This window comes from Lithobates pipiens, unplaced genomic scaffold (genome assembly GCF_037356315.1).
Source record: "Lithobates pipiens isolate NorthernLeopardFrog02 unplaced genomic scaffold, aLitPip1_a1.2 Scaffold_19, whole genome shotgun sequence".
Classification (NCBI taxonomy): Eukaryota; Metazoa; Chordata; class Amphibia; order Anura; family Ranidae; genus Lithobates; species Lithobates pipiens.
Window position 1 is genome coordinate 467,993,353 of NW_027507764.1, and position 18,058 is coordinate 468,011,410.

Genomic DNA, 18,058 nt, shown 5'->3' on the forward strand with positions numbered 1-18,058 from the left:
TTACCCATTTAAATATAGGCACCACATTGGTCTTACACCAGTCTGGCAGTACCTTGGCAGTCATCAAAGCGTGTCTAGAAACGAGAAACAATAGCTTTGATATAACAGAGTTCAGCTCTTTGAGAACCCTTGGGTATAAACCATCTGGGTCTAGGTGCTTTATTCCTTTATCAGTTCTTTTCTTAGGCGTTTTCCTTTTGTTTTTACCTGGTGTTCTGGTCAGTAACACACCTCCTGTAATGGAAGGTCCCCAGTCTGGATGAATGAGCACAGGGGCCACTTTTGGGCAACAGCATTGTCATTTTAGGTTGAGGAGTTTCAGATGTACTAGCAGATTTAAATACACAAAAATTAAAGCCAAACTCCAGATAATACCTTATAAGTGGTAACACCAACCTTGCCTTTCCTTTTGAGATAAAGGTTTTAAATAAATGCTGATCATTGTAAAGCACTCTTGCTAGTGTTAAAATGGTTGGTCTCCTCTCTATCTGATTCTAACTCCAACACTCTAACTCACTCTGCTGGAGAGCTTGGTCATTTGAAAAACAGACTAACTGGCTGAATCACCAGAGAATTAAAAAAAATAAAATAAAAACAAACACCAGAAAAAGTAAAATGAATGCAGCCAATATATCTAAGAAATGGTAAGCTGCAATTAGGGACGAGTTCACACCAGAACATGCGAAAAGGCAAAAAGTTTCAGCGTCCCGTTGGTCTGCCTGTAAAGTGGCACATCTGTGTGATGTGTAGAACACAGCCGCAGCAAAATGACATTTCTAAAAAGGAAAAAAAATATATATGTCATTTAAACTCTTGCTGTAATGTATTGCTGGATCCTGGCAATTTAGAGAGATGGGGGGGGGGGGGGGGGGGGGGGGGGGGGGAATAATAAAAAAACACACCCCACACACAATCTATAAAAATTGGCGAGGGTCGGTTTCCCCCCCCCCCCCAGTTCATACCAGGCCCTTCAGGCTGGCATAGATTATGGGAACGCCACACCAAATTTTTTATTTATTCTTTTAAACTGACACACACACACACACACACACACACACACACACACACACACTAAACTGCCTGCACGCCACTAACCTACCTACCTCCAGCTAGCTTTCTCTCAATCTCCATGTTATTATAACACTATATATGGCCGCTGTGTAAACAGGCTTATATATAGTACGGGGCGTGGACTTTGGCCACGGTTGGCTAAAAGCACCCTGCATTTGGCCAATCATGGCTCTCACAGCAGAGCACGCTGTGATTAGCCAAAGTATGCACCTGACCTGCATGCTTTGGCCAATCAGCAGCCATCAATGCATTGCGATCTCACAGTGCATTATGGGGCACTCCGTAGCGCTCACATGTGCCCCATATCTGTGAATAAAACTTACAATCGGGACGATCCCTAGCTGCAATATAATAAAATGTTTGTTTTTGGGGTTTGATACCACTATAATTCTAAACCATACATCTCCACACAAAACATGTTAGTGGAACTGAAATTTAAATGGACAAGTACAGCTTTCAATTTTCATTGCAATGGAGAAAAAAAAAAAAAAAAAAAAACGCAGTCCAGACGTGTGGTTAAACTTCAAAGCATTATATTTAATGACAAGTCATACGCTCTGCATCTTTGCATTTACAAACAATATCCAGGCTTTTTATTACATTAAAATAAAAAGACAGCGATATCCAATATTACATCTCAAGACAGAAGATCAATGAACATCAAAGTGCTGAAGCTTTTACAAAACGACAGGACATAATTATAATATCTCTGAGAACATGGAAACAAGGGCTAGAAGGCATATACAATGAATTCACATTTCACTGAGAAGTGCTAACGGGGCAGAGTAATCAGCCAAGAAGGGAAACCCAAATGCCCAGCAAATAATGCCATGTATGAGGCACCACCATTGCTTAAAGTCAGTAGGTACCCTCTCAGCTTTGGGAGATTCCGATAAGGGTTGCATCAGGAAATCTAGGTGGCCCTCAAGCAGCTGCTTTAGTTGTTCAGTGAATCATATAGATATTCAGTAACCACACTAAAAACATCTATATTTGTCAGGTTTGGGCATCACAATCGGTCCCTAACTGGTCTGCCTGCAGCAAAGGAGGAACAGTATTTGGTGTCCCTGTTCTATCTGTGTACAAGCAGCTTTAAGCACACTAGTTGGTCCCACACGTTTCGTCCAAGCAGAAACAGAATAAATGGACAACTTTGATTATAGCAAATCCCTGATCTTGAGAAGTTTGACCATCGCTGTAAGATGTCACTAACCTTATTTTCCAGTGAGTTTTAACATGCAAACAGTTTGAAAGCTTTAATACCCTTTTTCCACAAGTTATAATAACCATTGTTGCCCAGAAATGCTTTTAATGGGTCATGTATGGTTTGCTTTAATAAACCAAGAGCTATCCAACTTCTACAAGTTTATAATTTTGTGACATAACTGATGTCAATAGAAAGTCACTCTACAGTCATGTTTACCAAAAATGTCCTAAGCTAACGTTTTAGCAGAGTCATTTTTAGCCTTGGTTGTTCCTGTGCCAAAAAATCCAGATTACTGGTCAACATCTTAATATTTGTGTGGCTTCTGTAAATTATATAACTATCGTTATTCTCACCAGATCTGACAAGACTAACCATACTCACTGTAGACTGCCTGATAGCATTGAGCAAGCAAATGTTAAATGTGCCTTTGGTTTGAGGTACTCCTAAAGCTTTGCACAACTAGTGAACTATTATTTTACTAAATAAACTGGGCAGCACAGTGGCCAAGTGGTTAGCACCTCCACTTGGCAGCACTATAATCATCTTTTTCGAATCCCAACTATGTGACTACCTGCCTGGAGTGTACATGTTCTGCCTGTGTGGGTTTCCTCCCACACTCCAAAGACATGCTGGTAGGTTAATTGGCTCCTGTCTAAATTGGCCCAAATATGTGTATTTATGAATACAAGTTAGGGACCTTGGATTGTAAACTCCTTGCGTGCAGGGACTGATGTGAATGTACAATATAGTACATATGTAATAATATATATTAGTAAAGTGCTGTGTAATTTGAAGGCGCTATGCAAGTACCTAGCAAATAACTTTTGTCAAGAAGAATTGTCAAGAAGGCCCAGGGCTTTTTTGAGTGGGACTGTGGGGGGTGGGGGGGGGGGGGGGAGAAACAGTTCCAGCGCAAAATGTCTGCAATGCCAATGGGTGCTGGAGGGTCTATTGAGGTTGGCTGCTATGGGAATCTGTTGCTCGGGGGGGATTTTATGTTGCTGAGGTTGTCAGTTGTTAATAGGGAAGTTGAGGGAAGGGTCTATTGATGCTGGCTGCTCAGGGCATTTTCTTGGTTTGGGGGGGGGGGGGGTGTATATTGTTGAATGGATCTATTGTTGCTGGGAGGGATTTAATGTTGTTGGCATGGATCTACATTAGATACATTACATTGTTGCTTAGGGTATTTTCTTGTGGGGCGGGATCTATTATTGCTAGGAGGGGGTCTATTGTTCTTGGATGATCTTTTGTGGCTAGCTGCAGGGGACCTAATTTACCAATTTTCATTAGCAACTTCTATACAAACTATTTAGTACCAAAAAAATAATACTTGGCTTGGTTCCCTCTAAAATGGGCAGAGACAAGGGGTGACTCGGAAGGGGAGAGTTCCTGCACCTATTCTCAGAAAAAAAAAAAAAGAAAAAAAAAAAAAAATCCCAGAGAAGGTCCATAGCCCAAGCTTGTGATTTTCATGTTCAATGAACAATGGATCTCATTATTCTGCCCCAAAGACCCAAACGCGATGTTCAGATACTGGTGTGATCAGAAGTAGTCAAACTTTGTATTTTTTCAGATCCAAATACCTCTCCCCCCCCCCCCCATTTTAAAAGTTAGCTGATTTTCACAATAGGTAATGTTTTTCAGACAAGTGCAAATGTAATATGATTTTTTTATTTTTTTGACAGTTCACTTAATTAGGATTTGCAACTAATGGCATCCATAGATCAAAAATATATATTTACATTAAAAACACAAAATTCATCTTTTAGAATTCATAGATAGTCAAAGGAACTGTCCTTTAGTAATTATATTCTTTATAGAAAACTTGTCATGAGAGAAAGAGAAACATGGGAGGATAGCACTGCAGACTTCTTCCCTTTGAATATACTACTGGTCTGGCTGTGTGATGTAGACCCTCTGGAAATCAAGCATGGAGAGAAGATCTGACCACCAAATATTCACAGTGACTGCTCCATGAACATGCAGGTTCACATTGCCTGAGCATCCATGGAGAGGAAGTGAACACTTCGGAGGACCAAGGAATGCAGAAGGAGACAGTTGATGAAACACAAAAATCCAAACTAGCAAGTCAATCACCTATCAATATTTATAGGCCGTCATAGTAAGGACTTAGGAGGCAAATATCTCACTGCTATAAGTACCTTTACAGTCGTCATATTTTTAGGTCTCTAAAATATTTATCATTCCTACAAATGGAATAAACTTGAAAAGAAAAAAGCAGTACCTGTATATTTACAGCATCTTACAAAGTTTTTCATTTCAATATTCAAATAAACGAGCTTACTAAAGGAATGTCATATTTTCTGCCCTCTTTCCACTTAAAGCATATAGTTGGAAACTTTGTAAATTCTGAATATATTTATAACATATGTACATTGTCAATGCATAAATTAAAAAACATTAATAAAATAATGGTTTCAATAAGTTAAATAAATTATTGGCAATGAAATAAAAATAAATAATTAGAATAAACTAAAATTGGCACAGTGCTAAGAAGACAAGACAGGTAGGTAGGTAGCAGCAATGGGTGGAGGGGCTGGTTAGAGAGCAGAGTGGATCTGCATGTGATATCGGAACTCCTCCATTTCCATGAAGTTCTGTCCACACAATGTACAGCTGTACGCCTTATCTTTAAGGTGAGTGCGGCGCACATGGCTGTCATGGGCTGCATGAGAGGCAAAGGCTTTGCCGCAGTGTTTACACTTAAAAGGCTTTTCACCCGAATGTTGCCGGATATGAGTGCGAAGGATACTGGATGCTGTAAATGCCTAAAAATGGAAGAAGAACACATGAGCATTAATTCAAGCAGCCAAATAGAAAGGAAAAGCCGATACAGAAATTGCTGACTTTTATTTAAAAGATGATCTCCTGCTGAAATTAATAAATCATATTTAAAAGCCAAAATGTTTTTTAGTTTTGGATAAAGTAATTAATTATCAATTTTTTTACATTTTTTTTGCTGCCCATGCATCATTTACCTTCACTTCCTGTCTTGGAGACACAACAGAAGAGGAAATCTCTCCAAAATAAAGAAATCCCTGCTTAGATCAGTGTCCAGGAACAATTGTGCCTATCCTGTACAGATGGCAAATCAATATTTTGGATTTTCTATCACTTTCTGTCCCTGTGACGGTGGCCATCCGGACAAATAAACCTCTCCAGTAGTAACACAGGCAACAATAAAAACCTCGTTAACATGAAAGACCACACGGGTAAAACAAAAAAAAAAAAAAAAAAAAAAAAAAAAACAGGGGGCGGGGATGGTCATTTTAAAATGGATAATAATTGTAAATTGCCAACAAAGTGTATAAAAAAAGTCAGAAAGTGCATAAAGAGATATATCCACTGTCCACTGAGTCCTCACCTTGTGAAAGGAGTCTGTTACTTTGAAAAAGGAGTCCACTGAGGCCCCAAAATGCCAGTGGATACAGGTCTCTTTTTGCACTTTTGGCTTGCACTTTACAATTACGCACTTTAAAATTAACCTGTGAATTGTGCTGGATTTACACGTGAACAAGCCTAAGAAGCGAGTGAGGCATGATTTTGGGTGGATTAGACCGATTTAGCAATAAAAACCTGATACACTAGCCAAAAATGTATCTAAAAAGGTTTGCTTTTTGGTTTAATACTGCTTTAAGATACACTTTAAATTGTGTTTTAATTGGAGGGTAATATAACTGCTGTTTAGATTCAGGCAAAGGTTCTCTTACTCTAGCAATATTTCTCTGATATGCAATTAATAAAAAAATAAATTCATCTAGTAGGCCATCAGATCAGTATCATGGATGTGCTGGGTAATTAGCATACAAGAGTATGGAAGCATGCTGCATTGTGTACGGGAGGGGATAGCAGATTAGCAGACACACCGTTTGGTCAAACCCATGGAGGAGGAATAGTGGTAAACAGTATGGTTTGCTATGTGTATAATGGGTAGTTTCAAGAACATTTAATCACAATAGCCTGGGGCTGGACAAACTCTGGATTCACCTTGGAGCATATGCATTTTAACGACATAGCTTCTAGCCATCATTAGCATTTTCCAGAAAAAGACTTGTATAACCGAAGCTTGCCATAGATACGGGATCATCTGGTGTACCATTGAAAAGAAACATCTTTTCCCAAAGATTTTAGAATGGTAAATAAACACCATTGCATGCTGGACAATGTTCTCATGTTGTAGTTCTAAAGCAAGAGGAAGAGACCATGTTCATTTTGTAGAGTGTTCACTTAGCTTAAGTGAAAGAGGTAAGGCTGTGTTCACTTCAATCAATCACATTCAAGCAAAAATCCTGTTTAAATTTCTCTTGCACATGATTTGGATATTCAAAGCAAACATTGTGGCACCTTATTTACAAAGCTAAGTTAATAGAACCTACTCCTTTAGTCAAGCAACCACACTGAGTGTGGAGTCTAACTGTTTGCCATTGCAAATATTCCCATGTAATTTGGCAAATTTAGGCTTTCCTGGAAGACGAAAACATGCTGGGAATAGCTTTCCTGAACACAAGATTGTAGGAAATTTTGTATTTTTTACTACAGATCTTCTTAGACTTTAGAGACCTTCCACTTATGTACATGTAAGCTACACACTGGGGTTGATTTACTAAAACTGGAGAGTGCAAATTCTGGTGCGGCTGTGCATGGTAGCCAATCAGCTAACTTCAGCTTGTTAAATTAAGCTTAAAAAAAAAAAATTGGAAGCAGATTGGTTTCCATGTACAGATGTACCAAATTTTGCATGCTCCAGTTTTAGTAAATCAACCCCAGTGTGTCACTGCATATACATAAATCAAAAATCAACCCCGCATTTTGTACCCAATGGTATTAAATCCATGTCCATTTGTGCGTTTTATATACATATTCACTTAATCAGGGCTGGTGCAAAGATTTGACACCCTAGACAAAACCCAATTTTGCCGCCCCCCCCCCCCTCCCCTGACTCCACCCCCTTTGCCCTGCCCATGTATACCCCACTTTAATGGCTACTACCATTTTGCATGCAACACTTTTCTAGACCCATCAATGCAGCCTCATCCGTGCCCATCAATTGCAGCCTACAGGCCCCCCCCCCCCCTCTCAAATCCAGGCCATGTGCTCTTTACACAGTCCACCGCTACTGCACCTCTGACACTACGGACTTAAGGAGTGGCTGCCTACAGAAGCGTTTGTTACATGCTGCAGAGCCAGAAGGTAGGAACACCAGCGGCCAGGCACCCTGGTGGTAGCACCAGCCCTGCACTTACTGGTACCATGCATACACTTATTCTTTATTGTACAAATTGAAGACATTCAGAATTTCAAAATTATATAAATGTATTTTTGAGCTTTCCCCATTTGGGTCAGTGGTCCTTAACATAAAAACGCACACACACACACACACACACAAAAATATAGCATTGTAATATTTAAAGAGGAACTAAACTGTATCTGAGCACCAGAAACGCCAATTAATTTTTAATATTCAAAGTAAACTCACTCATCTAGCCAAGTCTCCATGCTTTATTTTGTTGAAAAATCACTTTGAAAACCACCACAGTTTATTGGCCGCGGCCATCTTGAGTAAGGGCAGATCATTCATGTAGCTTATTTCCTGAAATCAATCTGCCCTTAGCTCAGGCATGCTTAAACTGAGAAGCGATGAGAAAAAATAAAAAAAGGTAAAAATAAAAATAAAATAAAAACCCCGATGAATACTCCTGAGATGTATGATCATCATTGTGGAAACCAGAAAGCAAAGAACGTAATAAAAGAAATGTACATTTTAGCCAATGAGGCCTTAAAAGACAAAGCTTGTAGAGTAGTGTTGGGTGAACAGTTCAGTCTGAGCATGAGTTTGGGCAGAACTTTGGCTGCTCGTCCCCATTCAGGGAACGTCTGAATTTGCAGGATATTTGGCGGGTGTTCATCCGTGCTAGCAGCACGAGGATTAAAAAGGTTTATTGTTGATTGAAATTTTAGTTCCTCTTTAAACTGCATCTCATATTGGAATTTTTACTTAAATTACATGCACGGAACAAGTGTGAACACACCTTTTCTCTAAAAACTTCAAAATGTTGATAAAATTACCCTCCAATTTGATTGAACAATCTGTCAATCTCTTCTGGATTGATGGACTGCTCAATTACTAAGTAGCAAGGGTCTTCTTAAAGAAACCATTACATTTTGATAGAATCAGATAAGAAATACACAGTTTAGTTGTTGATAAATCAAACAGACTTTGTAAAATTCAGATTGTAGAACATGTGGTCAGCTTTACAATTGGGGGCTCACAGACCTATGGCTCCCAACACCATTTATTGCGATTCACCATAATACAGATTTGTAAACCTTTCCTTAGCATAGTGTTTTTGAAAAAAAAATATATATATATATATATATATATATATATATAGTTATCCTCAATGGGGTTGATATACTAAAATCTGATGCAGCTCTGCATGGAAACCAATCAGCTTCCAATTTGTTTGTTAACGCTTTATTGAACAAGCTGAAGTTAGAAGCTAATGGACTACCATGCACAGCAGCACCAGATTTTGCACTCTCCAGTGTTCATAAATCAACCCCAGTATATACATGATAGGATTAGAAAGATCTAGCCTAAACCCCGTCCTATATCATGGTTTCCATCGCTGAATATCTATACTACACAATACTGCAAATCCTTAATATACTGTAAATAGTTTGTCATTTTCCTCTGACAGATAGAAGGAATGGAGAACAATGGCAATGAAGGAGGCTGCCAGTAACTGTACCTTGTTGCAGTAGACACATTTATAAGGTCTCTCCCCGGAATGGACTCTCATGTGCTTGTTCAGGCTGGAGGACTGAGAGAAACTTTTCCCACACACTGTGCACTGAAAACAGATCAAAACATACAAGAAAATTATCAAATATTGAACTTGACCCAGATGTCATCACGATTACCAGTTTAGGATCTTAAAAGCACTATATGACCAGGGCTTTGTTACCATATGGAGAGTCGACGCTTGTGGCTAGAGTAACATTGATTGAGGATGATTGTTTTTCAATAGCTGTGTTTGTCTCCAACGTGAATGTGTTTTGACATTACGTATTATTAGACAATGCATGCGGAAGAGAAGAAGGTCCAAAACTAAGGGGAGCGGATTTACAGAAGGAGTAGAATAATGTGTAAACTACATTTTTTTTTTTTTTTTTTTATCTACACTGCATGATACAAACAATTTGTGCATTTTTTTTTACAATCTATTGGAATAGGCCCGCTTAATGCAAGGTTCTAGAAGTGAACAAACCGCATGAGAATAATTGAGATTTTTACCTGAAAGTGTGAAGGGGCACTGACTCATATGTGCAGTATCAATTGCCGGGTTAATGTTTAAGTATAGAAATCTACCTGTTATAGATTTTAGAACATACGCACCATCTACATACATGATAAACCCTTACAGAAGTGCCATAGTGAAAATTGAGACGCTCATTATAAGTTCACATTATGAAATCAACGTTGTCCAGAATCAGGAAGGAATTTTTCCCTTGCTGGAACAAATCGGATCATGCTTTACTGGCTTTTTGTTCCCTTCCTCTGGATCAACTGTGGTTATAGGATTGTAAACACCCCCCCCCCCCCATTGGTTTAAGTGGATGGACTAGTGCCTTTTTTCAACCAAACTATGCAACTACATTAAATGAAAAGTTGCCGGTGATGGGGTTCGTGGTGATGAAATGGGTTCCCAGGTACTAGTAGTATTCTTGATGGTTTAGTGTATGACAATGAAGAGAACTTGTATTGATCCTAGACGCATCTCTAATATTACACACAATGCATTAGCCCCAAATATGTGTAGAACACTCAAGAAAATCTTCTCAGTCAACTGAACTGTTAAATAATGTAAGCTGGCCCGTGAAATGAAAGTGTGTCTCATTGAGCCAGACCTGGATCTATTTCAGTTTACAAGCCTTTCAGGTCTAAATATGGGGCCTGCAGCCAAACCCTGCTGAGATAATGGCAGCCACCCGTGACTTAGCTTAACTCTTTCACTGTAAAAGACCAACCAGAGTCATCACAATAGCCCACACACCAAAGGCCAATTATTAACTCATCTTTAAAAAAGGCTGAATAGAGAGTCTTATGCAAACGAATTACCAAAAATATATTTAAGAGTGCAAAAGGTCCACAGAGAAAAGATGATGATCATCTCCAGGTGGTGAAGGACCATATTCTGAAATCTTCCGTTCATGAATATCTTACAATAAGAAAAAATACTGCGCTAGATATATGTAATACAAAAGCAGCTTTGCCGTGAGATACACACAGAAAATACAAAGACAAAATAGAGCTGTGCTAACCTCCATAAAAAATAAATTATGCTCAGTGGTGATAATGTAGCAAGTGTTTTAAAAGCAATAATAAAAAGGCATAATTGACTGGATCTGCCATGGCACAGACAAATGAAGCAAGAGAGCTGGCTGGGACAATGGGATCCATCCATCCACCCCCACCCCCCCCCCCCCACACTCCATTTCTGTCTTTTCTGGGGAACATGGGCCACTAGCCCTTCTGGGATCATGCCCCAGGCTGACAGCAGCTTGTGACGAAACGTGTCGGAAGGACGTCGCCACATTGCTACGATCCTGGAAAGACGGGTGGTCTATGCAAGCCGGCTGGCTTTTAACCAATTATTTTTATTCTTAGCCACAAGCTTCCTTAAAGTGGATGCAAGCACTCTCCTATACCAAGTGAAGCGAACAGCCTCAGATGATACATAGGAATCAAACAAATCTCACTACATAGGTTTTACATGTATATCTGAAAAATACAGCTTTTGACGCGATCGTACAATAATCGGATCATTCTTAGCCCTTTTACACACGGTCAGAGAATCTGTCGGAATGAGTCTTATCGGACCATGTCGTCAGATAATCCGACTGTGTGTGGTATGCATCGGACTGATTCCATCCGAATCTCCGTCCGACCAAATTTTCCAACATGTTGGCAATATTTCCCGACCAACTGGGCCGGACTGACCTAATCCGATCATGTGTAGAGCATTTTGATCGGACCAAGTGCCACGCATGCTGAGATCAAATTCCTACATCAAAGCTATTGGCTACTAGCCTGAATGTAGTCCCATCGTAACAAAATTACGTCATCACGTTCTGAAAGATCGGATTTTTCGCCAACTTGGCCCGACCGTGTGTATGCAACAGTTTCGGACACAATCCGTCGGACTAAATCCGACGGGCAAAATCCGACGGATTTGGTTGCCAAAATCTCCGACCGTGTGTACGTGGGCTTACAGAGCTTTCGAGGGCCAATCAGGACAGTTCATCCGATATTATTCTATCATGCATGGAAATTTCTTTTCATACGATGCCAGATTGTATGATTTTCGTTTAATCAGTACAGCCATCGTTCGAAAATGCAATGCAAATGCCTTACAACACATGAGATCACTTCCGAATTTTCTTTCTGTCGTGCGGGAATTTTCATGACTTTAGTAAACAGCCAAGACAGCTGATTGGAGGAAAGGCACATACCCCCTCTCCACATTGGCAAAGACGTGCAGAGTTAGTCTCTGTATCCAGTAGCTCTATGCTAATCTATTTATAGCAACCTCCCACGACACAAATTTCAAGCTGCTTTCATCTCATGTGTCGGAGAACTCATTGGAAGATAACAGGCTGATAACAGAGCTATGGAACAGAAGAAACACACAGGACTCAGTGCTTTGAAGAGAGATAAGAAAACACTACAGATGTATGTGCCCAGCTCAAATTTTATGAATCAGGTTTGCATCCACTTTAAGCTTGCCGTCTGATAAGCGCATAATTTACGGGGTGGAGGTACAAGTTTTTGTCCTGGTGTACAAAGTATCTACTACACTATCATGAGGAATTAGAGGGACATACTCATTCACTTTTTACCTTAATGAACTGATCTTAAGGACTACCAATTCCCTTTGTGGTTCATTAAATTGAATTTTTATTTAGGTTAGCGCAGCTTCATGAATATACTCTGCTCCGCTTAAATGCTGAAAGAAGCAAACAACCTATTCGCCCAACTAGATGCTGGATTGTAAAGGGTCTAACCTGATGGTAGAGGTTCCAATGTATGCATGTGGGGGGGGGGGGACCCCATTGTACCAGCCAGCTCTTTTGCCATGACGGAAGCTGTCAATTTTGCCCTCATTATTGCTTTTAAAACACTTGCTACATTATCACCGCTGAGCATACCACCTTCTGTGACACCAAAGCCACTTACCCATAAAAAGTAAACACCAATGTGTAATCCATGGTGGATATTCTTTTGAGAGCCATGGTCCATTGGACAGCAATGGAGGATTCTGACACAAACACACCCATAATCCACTGACATTAACATCCAGAGCCAGGTTTCTATCACAGGAGCCCATAGGCACTCTAGCTTTGGCACCCAAAGCAACACCCTTCTGCTAGGATCGCCTCTTTTACAAAGAGTTCTCTTATTAGTGATCCTAACCTGGTTTGCATAGTTTAACAGTTTGTTAATGAGCTTTAATGAGATGCCCTCTTTATTATTTATGGAAGGGAAAAATATTTAGCCAATGACTATTCAAAGGAAAGGCCATCACCGTTTTATAGTTCAAGCCTACTGAGCCCAGTCATAAAAACAAACCTTTTACCACCCCTTGCACCCTCTTTATAAGAACTGTCTGTACTTGTGACTTTATTAACTAAAAAACCCAGCTCCATATCCAGGTGTATAGTAAATAGGCAATAATTAGTACATACAGCCAAAAGTGTGATAGGAGGCTGAACTTACCTTGTGCGGTCTGTGCTTCTCATGAACATGTAAAATGTGAATCCTCAGTCTGTCCCTCTTCTCAAATGACCTTTGACACAGATGGCAAGGAAACTTTCTATCCCCCTGGTCCACACAGCGGGTGTATTTCAGGTGCTTGTCACGGTAATATCTATAGGCAAACACTTTGCCGCACCGCTCACACTTGTATCCCTCTGCAGACTCTGCAAGGCAAAATCAGAATAGATTTTATGATTCAGAGCAACACTTTAATGTAACCCCAACACCCTCCTCTGTGTCCAATGGGGTACTGCTGGGGAATTCATTACTAGCAATCATTTTTATAGCCTAGGCCAGTGATGGCGAACCTTGGCACCCCAGATGTTTTGGAACTACATTTCCCATGATGCTCAACTACACTGAAGAGTGCACGAGCATCATGGGAAATGTAGTTCCAAAACATCTGGAGTGCCAAGGGTCGCCATCACTGACCTAGGCATATGCAAGAGCCCCCCCATTTCACTAAGGCCCCATTGAGGCATGCACTTTTTTTTGGGGGGGGGGGGGGTCACACTTTGTGCATGTTTGCCATGCAACAGCATAGGGCAGGCCATTCCCATAAATAAGCTTGTCTATGTGCACCAAAGTAGATCTTGCACCTTTTTTGCAAAGTCATGCGCATTTTTTGTAATATGCGGTGTGGGGCTTTTTTTTTTATTATTTATTTATTTTTTTGAGTGTTTTGTTGTGCGACAAAACGCATATCTGGTAGCCGTGGTTGCAGAGAAATGAACATGCGCAGAAACAAGTTTCTGCCTGCATTTCCGCAATGCAAAAGTGTGAATGTGGTCTAAAGATCTCAGTAAACACCACAATATAATAGCAAGTGCAGTGCAATATCACACTGTGGAGACAATAGTAAGAACATTCTGCATTTTACTACACTGGGCATAAAACACAGGACTGGGAAAGGATCAGATACTTGGAAAACACATGCCAGCGAATCATTTATGCATTTATATCTACACTGGACCATTTGTAATTAGCAAATATATGGTAATCTACATTGCAAATCTAAGATATGCAGAGCAAAATTATTGCAATCATTATCCTTGCTTAAGGCTGGACATGCACTATACAATCTAAATTGTACAATCACTATGGTTCCCTTTGGAGCTAACAAAACTATCTCATATAAGGCACACTTGAGCAATCAATTTTAGTACCAAATCAGGCAGGCTCTTGCCCTACAGAAATGTTAGAGCTAAAAAGGGGATTGTACAATCAAATTGTTTAGTGTATGGTCAGCCTTAGGCAGTGATTGGCTTCATTTTCCTCCCCCCTATGTTAGGCTAATTTATATTAGGTATTTATTCTGGTAAGAGCTCTGAAAGGACAAAGCACACCCCATAGGTAAATCCATAAATTGAAGGATAACAGTGGCTTGTATATTCCGATAACTATTAGCTTAAATCATTGCAAGATAATTACTTAGCAGATAATCCTGATCTGATTCTGCTCTTGTCAATAACAATTACACGGGCTTGTTTGGATGGACTTTACTGAGCAGCTAACCGTTATATTTCCCAAAGCTACAGAGGTTTAAATAAAGACTTCTGTACTCCTCATCAATAGCAGAACACTGCAGCCTCTGCATGCGCCATTTCCCTGGAATAGAGGTTTCCCCTGGGGAGGGAGCTTACCTTCTGTGTGTTGGAAACTGGCTCTGCCATCATCCGTGCCCTTCAGACTGACAGGAATGCCCAGGAATTGGAGGTAGCAATCGCCATACCAGACCAGCAGCTCTTGGTTGGGCAGGATCTCCTTACAAGTCTCATAGTAAATCTCCCCCTCACTTTGCATTGCGATCAGGTTCTGCTCCTCAGGGAAGCGGGCACAGTTCACCAGTGCCATCCAATGCCCACATGCCCCCTTCCCGTCTATGAAGTGACTGAGTCTTCCGTCTTCAAAAATCTGACAAGTGAAAAACCAAAACGAATTATTACGTCTTACTGAAGACTGGAAATATTTGAACCAAAGCTAAATAACCTCAGAAGTCAATATTATAACATATTTTGGTTATTTTTAGATTCGATTATTTTATTACAAATGGACTTTTCTATATATGCAACTAAGCCAGAAGCGATGGACTACAACTCTTACCATTTCAGGGCAATGAATTATCAACTAAAGAGCTAACCGTTAATTTGCAGTTTCTGCATTTTAGTTTATTCTTATCCTTGGCAATAGGTATATTTATTAATGGTTATAATTTAGGTTACTACTAATACCACTAACTAGAGGTTACCTTACTAGAAATAGTTTTGTAGCGTCATCACCCATCTTTTGCAATGACTTACTAACATATCCACCAATTCTATGAAAAGAATCGGACGCACTCCATTGTTTTGTTATATTGATGAAACATTTTCAATAAAAATATTGAACAAGAATCGGACATACAGCTCTATTCTATGCCAATCATAATTTGGGAAATGTACCCAATTGTATCAATTTACTTAAATGTGCTCATTTTTATTCCTTTTATTACCGATAACAATATAATCAAATAATAAATAACAGCAAATATAACAACCACAAAAACTTTTTTCTCTCTCTCGTTTTACTAGTAGCTAAAAATTTCTATTTACATTTTTTTTTATATTTTTTTTTAAATTTCATTTCAGGATCATTTTAGTTTTATTTTCATTTATTTTTTAAATATTGAAGTCTGGAAATCTTTGGTATTTTTTTTCCCCTCCATCCTTTATCATCTGGCCAGTATGTAGCTTCATAAGAACTACCAATCCAGGCAACACAATATTTCACTGTCTGTATTTATATTCTAGTTAGATTTGTTTGCGTTTAGAACAGTGCTTTCTTAACTCACAACGAATCACGTTATTACAGATCATATTAATGACTTTTCTTTACTTTGTGTTTTGTTTTTAATTACATTGGTGTTATTCTCACCTCCCACATCAGTGAGTTATCATCATAGGTTTTTATTTCACTTGTATTGACCACTTTCCCCTGAAACGGACCGAATTTCAGCCCTTTAGGGATGAGGTTTGTGCTGAAGACCCCTGATTTGGGAAGATCTCCATACTTGGTCCTTATGATGACCACACCTGAGAAAGAAAATACAGATTTCATAAAGAAATGTCACCACTGGGATCTCCAAATAGACAGATGGTGATCAGTTATTATAATATGAACTTTTATCTACCTTCTGGAAGTTGTAGCGCTTCTCTGTCCAATATCTGGGAGTCCAAGCCTGCACAATGCAACAATAAAAGGACTTTATTAAAACAAAAAAGAACGATGCAGAAAAAAAAAAAAAAAAAAAAAAAAAAAAAAAAAATTTTATATATATATATATATATATATATATATATATATATATATATATATATATATATATATATATATATACACTCTTACAGAAATAAACTTTTAAATGCCCCTTAAAGTAAATCCAAAATATTTATATTATAGTCATTGTTGGCCGTTTCCAGTCGGATACACTAAAAATATATCATATACACACACAAAATTACATTTATAAAAATATATTCCCCCCCCCCCCCCCCCACCCCCAAAAAAAACAGACGTAGTATAATTAGAACGGTCATGTTTTTTTTTTAAAAGGAAGAATGGGTTAGATACTTGGTCATACACCTTCCAATTGTATTGCACAATTGCCTCAAACTATGACATGTAAAATCCTACCTAATACAATTCATTATGTATCCAAACCTGCATCCCTGGTAGTTAGGTGGAGATTGTAAGGTGTATGGTCAGGTTTTTAATGCAGAAGATATAGTTCACATTGGAGAATGGAATCTGTAGAATTGGGAGAGCGTTCACCTGCGTTCAGTGAGCGGTACTGACCTGCAGAGCTGGCTGGTATCCTCAGCCCAGAGATGGCATGTGTGGCGCTATGTTGGGAACGTTTGGTCTCGGTGCCACAGGTGTGCCCATACAGCACAGTGTGAAGATCATCTTCTGTGAACTGATAGGTCCTGCTTGGTGGACTCTGTAAACTGGCCATACTCAGAGAGACCCCCTTACATTTCTTGTTGTTGACTCTGGGGCTCTCAAGGGGGGTGGAGGGATTTCGGGGTCCCTCTGCCTGTCCATTAGTCTGGGAGTCCTCCTTACTGCACAGTCCAGGCTGAACTTTACTGAAGATGGGGTATGAAGTGGGCAGAGAGCTGAACATGTTCTGGCTCTGAGGAGAGCTTTGGGTGAAGACAGGGGGAAGGTCTCTGAAGTTGAAGGCTCCTAATGGTGAAGATTTGTTGACCAGTCTGCCCAGGGACTTTAGAGGATTAAACATGTCATGAGGGTTTGCCAGGATACCCAGGTAGTGACCATGGGGAAACAAAGAGGGGAAATAAGAGCCTATGGTTGGGGGGCTTATAGGAAGCCTATCAATGGGAAAGCCTCTGTCCACATGGTTGGTCATGGTGTTGGGTATAGACAATGCCATTCTGCCAAAATCCGATCTGGTCCTCCCTGAAAAGTAACAAAATAACATTTAACCTCCTGCCTAAATTACTGTCAACATTTGTAGGTTTGAATCAAAACAAAATGAGTCAATAAAAATACAAAAATCACATTGCTTTACTGCCAATGATGGTTTTAAAACAGCCGAACATTTTTATGCCGTTTTCTGATAACATAACACTGAAAATCCAAACGGACAGGCAGGTAGCCCCACTTTAAAAAAAAAAAAAAAACACACAAGATAAAAAGGTGAACCAACTACTTTTATGGGGCGGTTGCTTTTTTTGTAGTTTGTTGTTAAACCATAAGAAAAAAATAAATATGAAAAGTTTACATTATTCGATTACAAGCAGAAATTGTGCAACAGACAAATATATTTATATAAATAATAACAACAACTCTTTGCTGTGAGGTCGCCAGATTACTGACATTGCAGTGTGTGGGGTTCTGACAGCAGTAATATGTCAGAACTTTTCCTCTGACATTCT

At 39.4% G+C, this 18,058-nt stretch overlaps 1 protein-coding gene across 1 annotated transcript; it reads right to left on the minus strand.

The window, feature by feature from the left end:
• Positions 1-1,587: 1,587 nt before the first annotated feature.
• Positions 1,588-17,576, minus strand: PRDM14 (PR/SET domain 14). The gene is made up of 7 exons (XM_077492848.1): positions 16,953-17,576; positions 16,288-16,335; positions 16,032-16,189; positions 14,762-15,032; positions 13,080-13,282; positions 9,052-9,153; positions 1,588-5,067 (listed from the first exon to the last, which is right to left on the minus strand). The coding sequence occupies exons 1-7, from the start codon at positions 17,551-17,553 to the stop codon at positions 4,840-4,842; spliced, it is 1,611 nt and encodes a 536-aa protein (XP_077348974.1). The 5' UTR covers positions 17,554-17,576; the 3' UTR covers positions 1,588-4,839.
• Between the last annotated feature and the right edge of the window lie 482 nt (positions 17,577-18,058).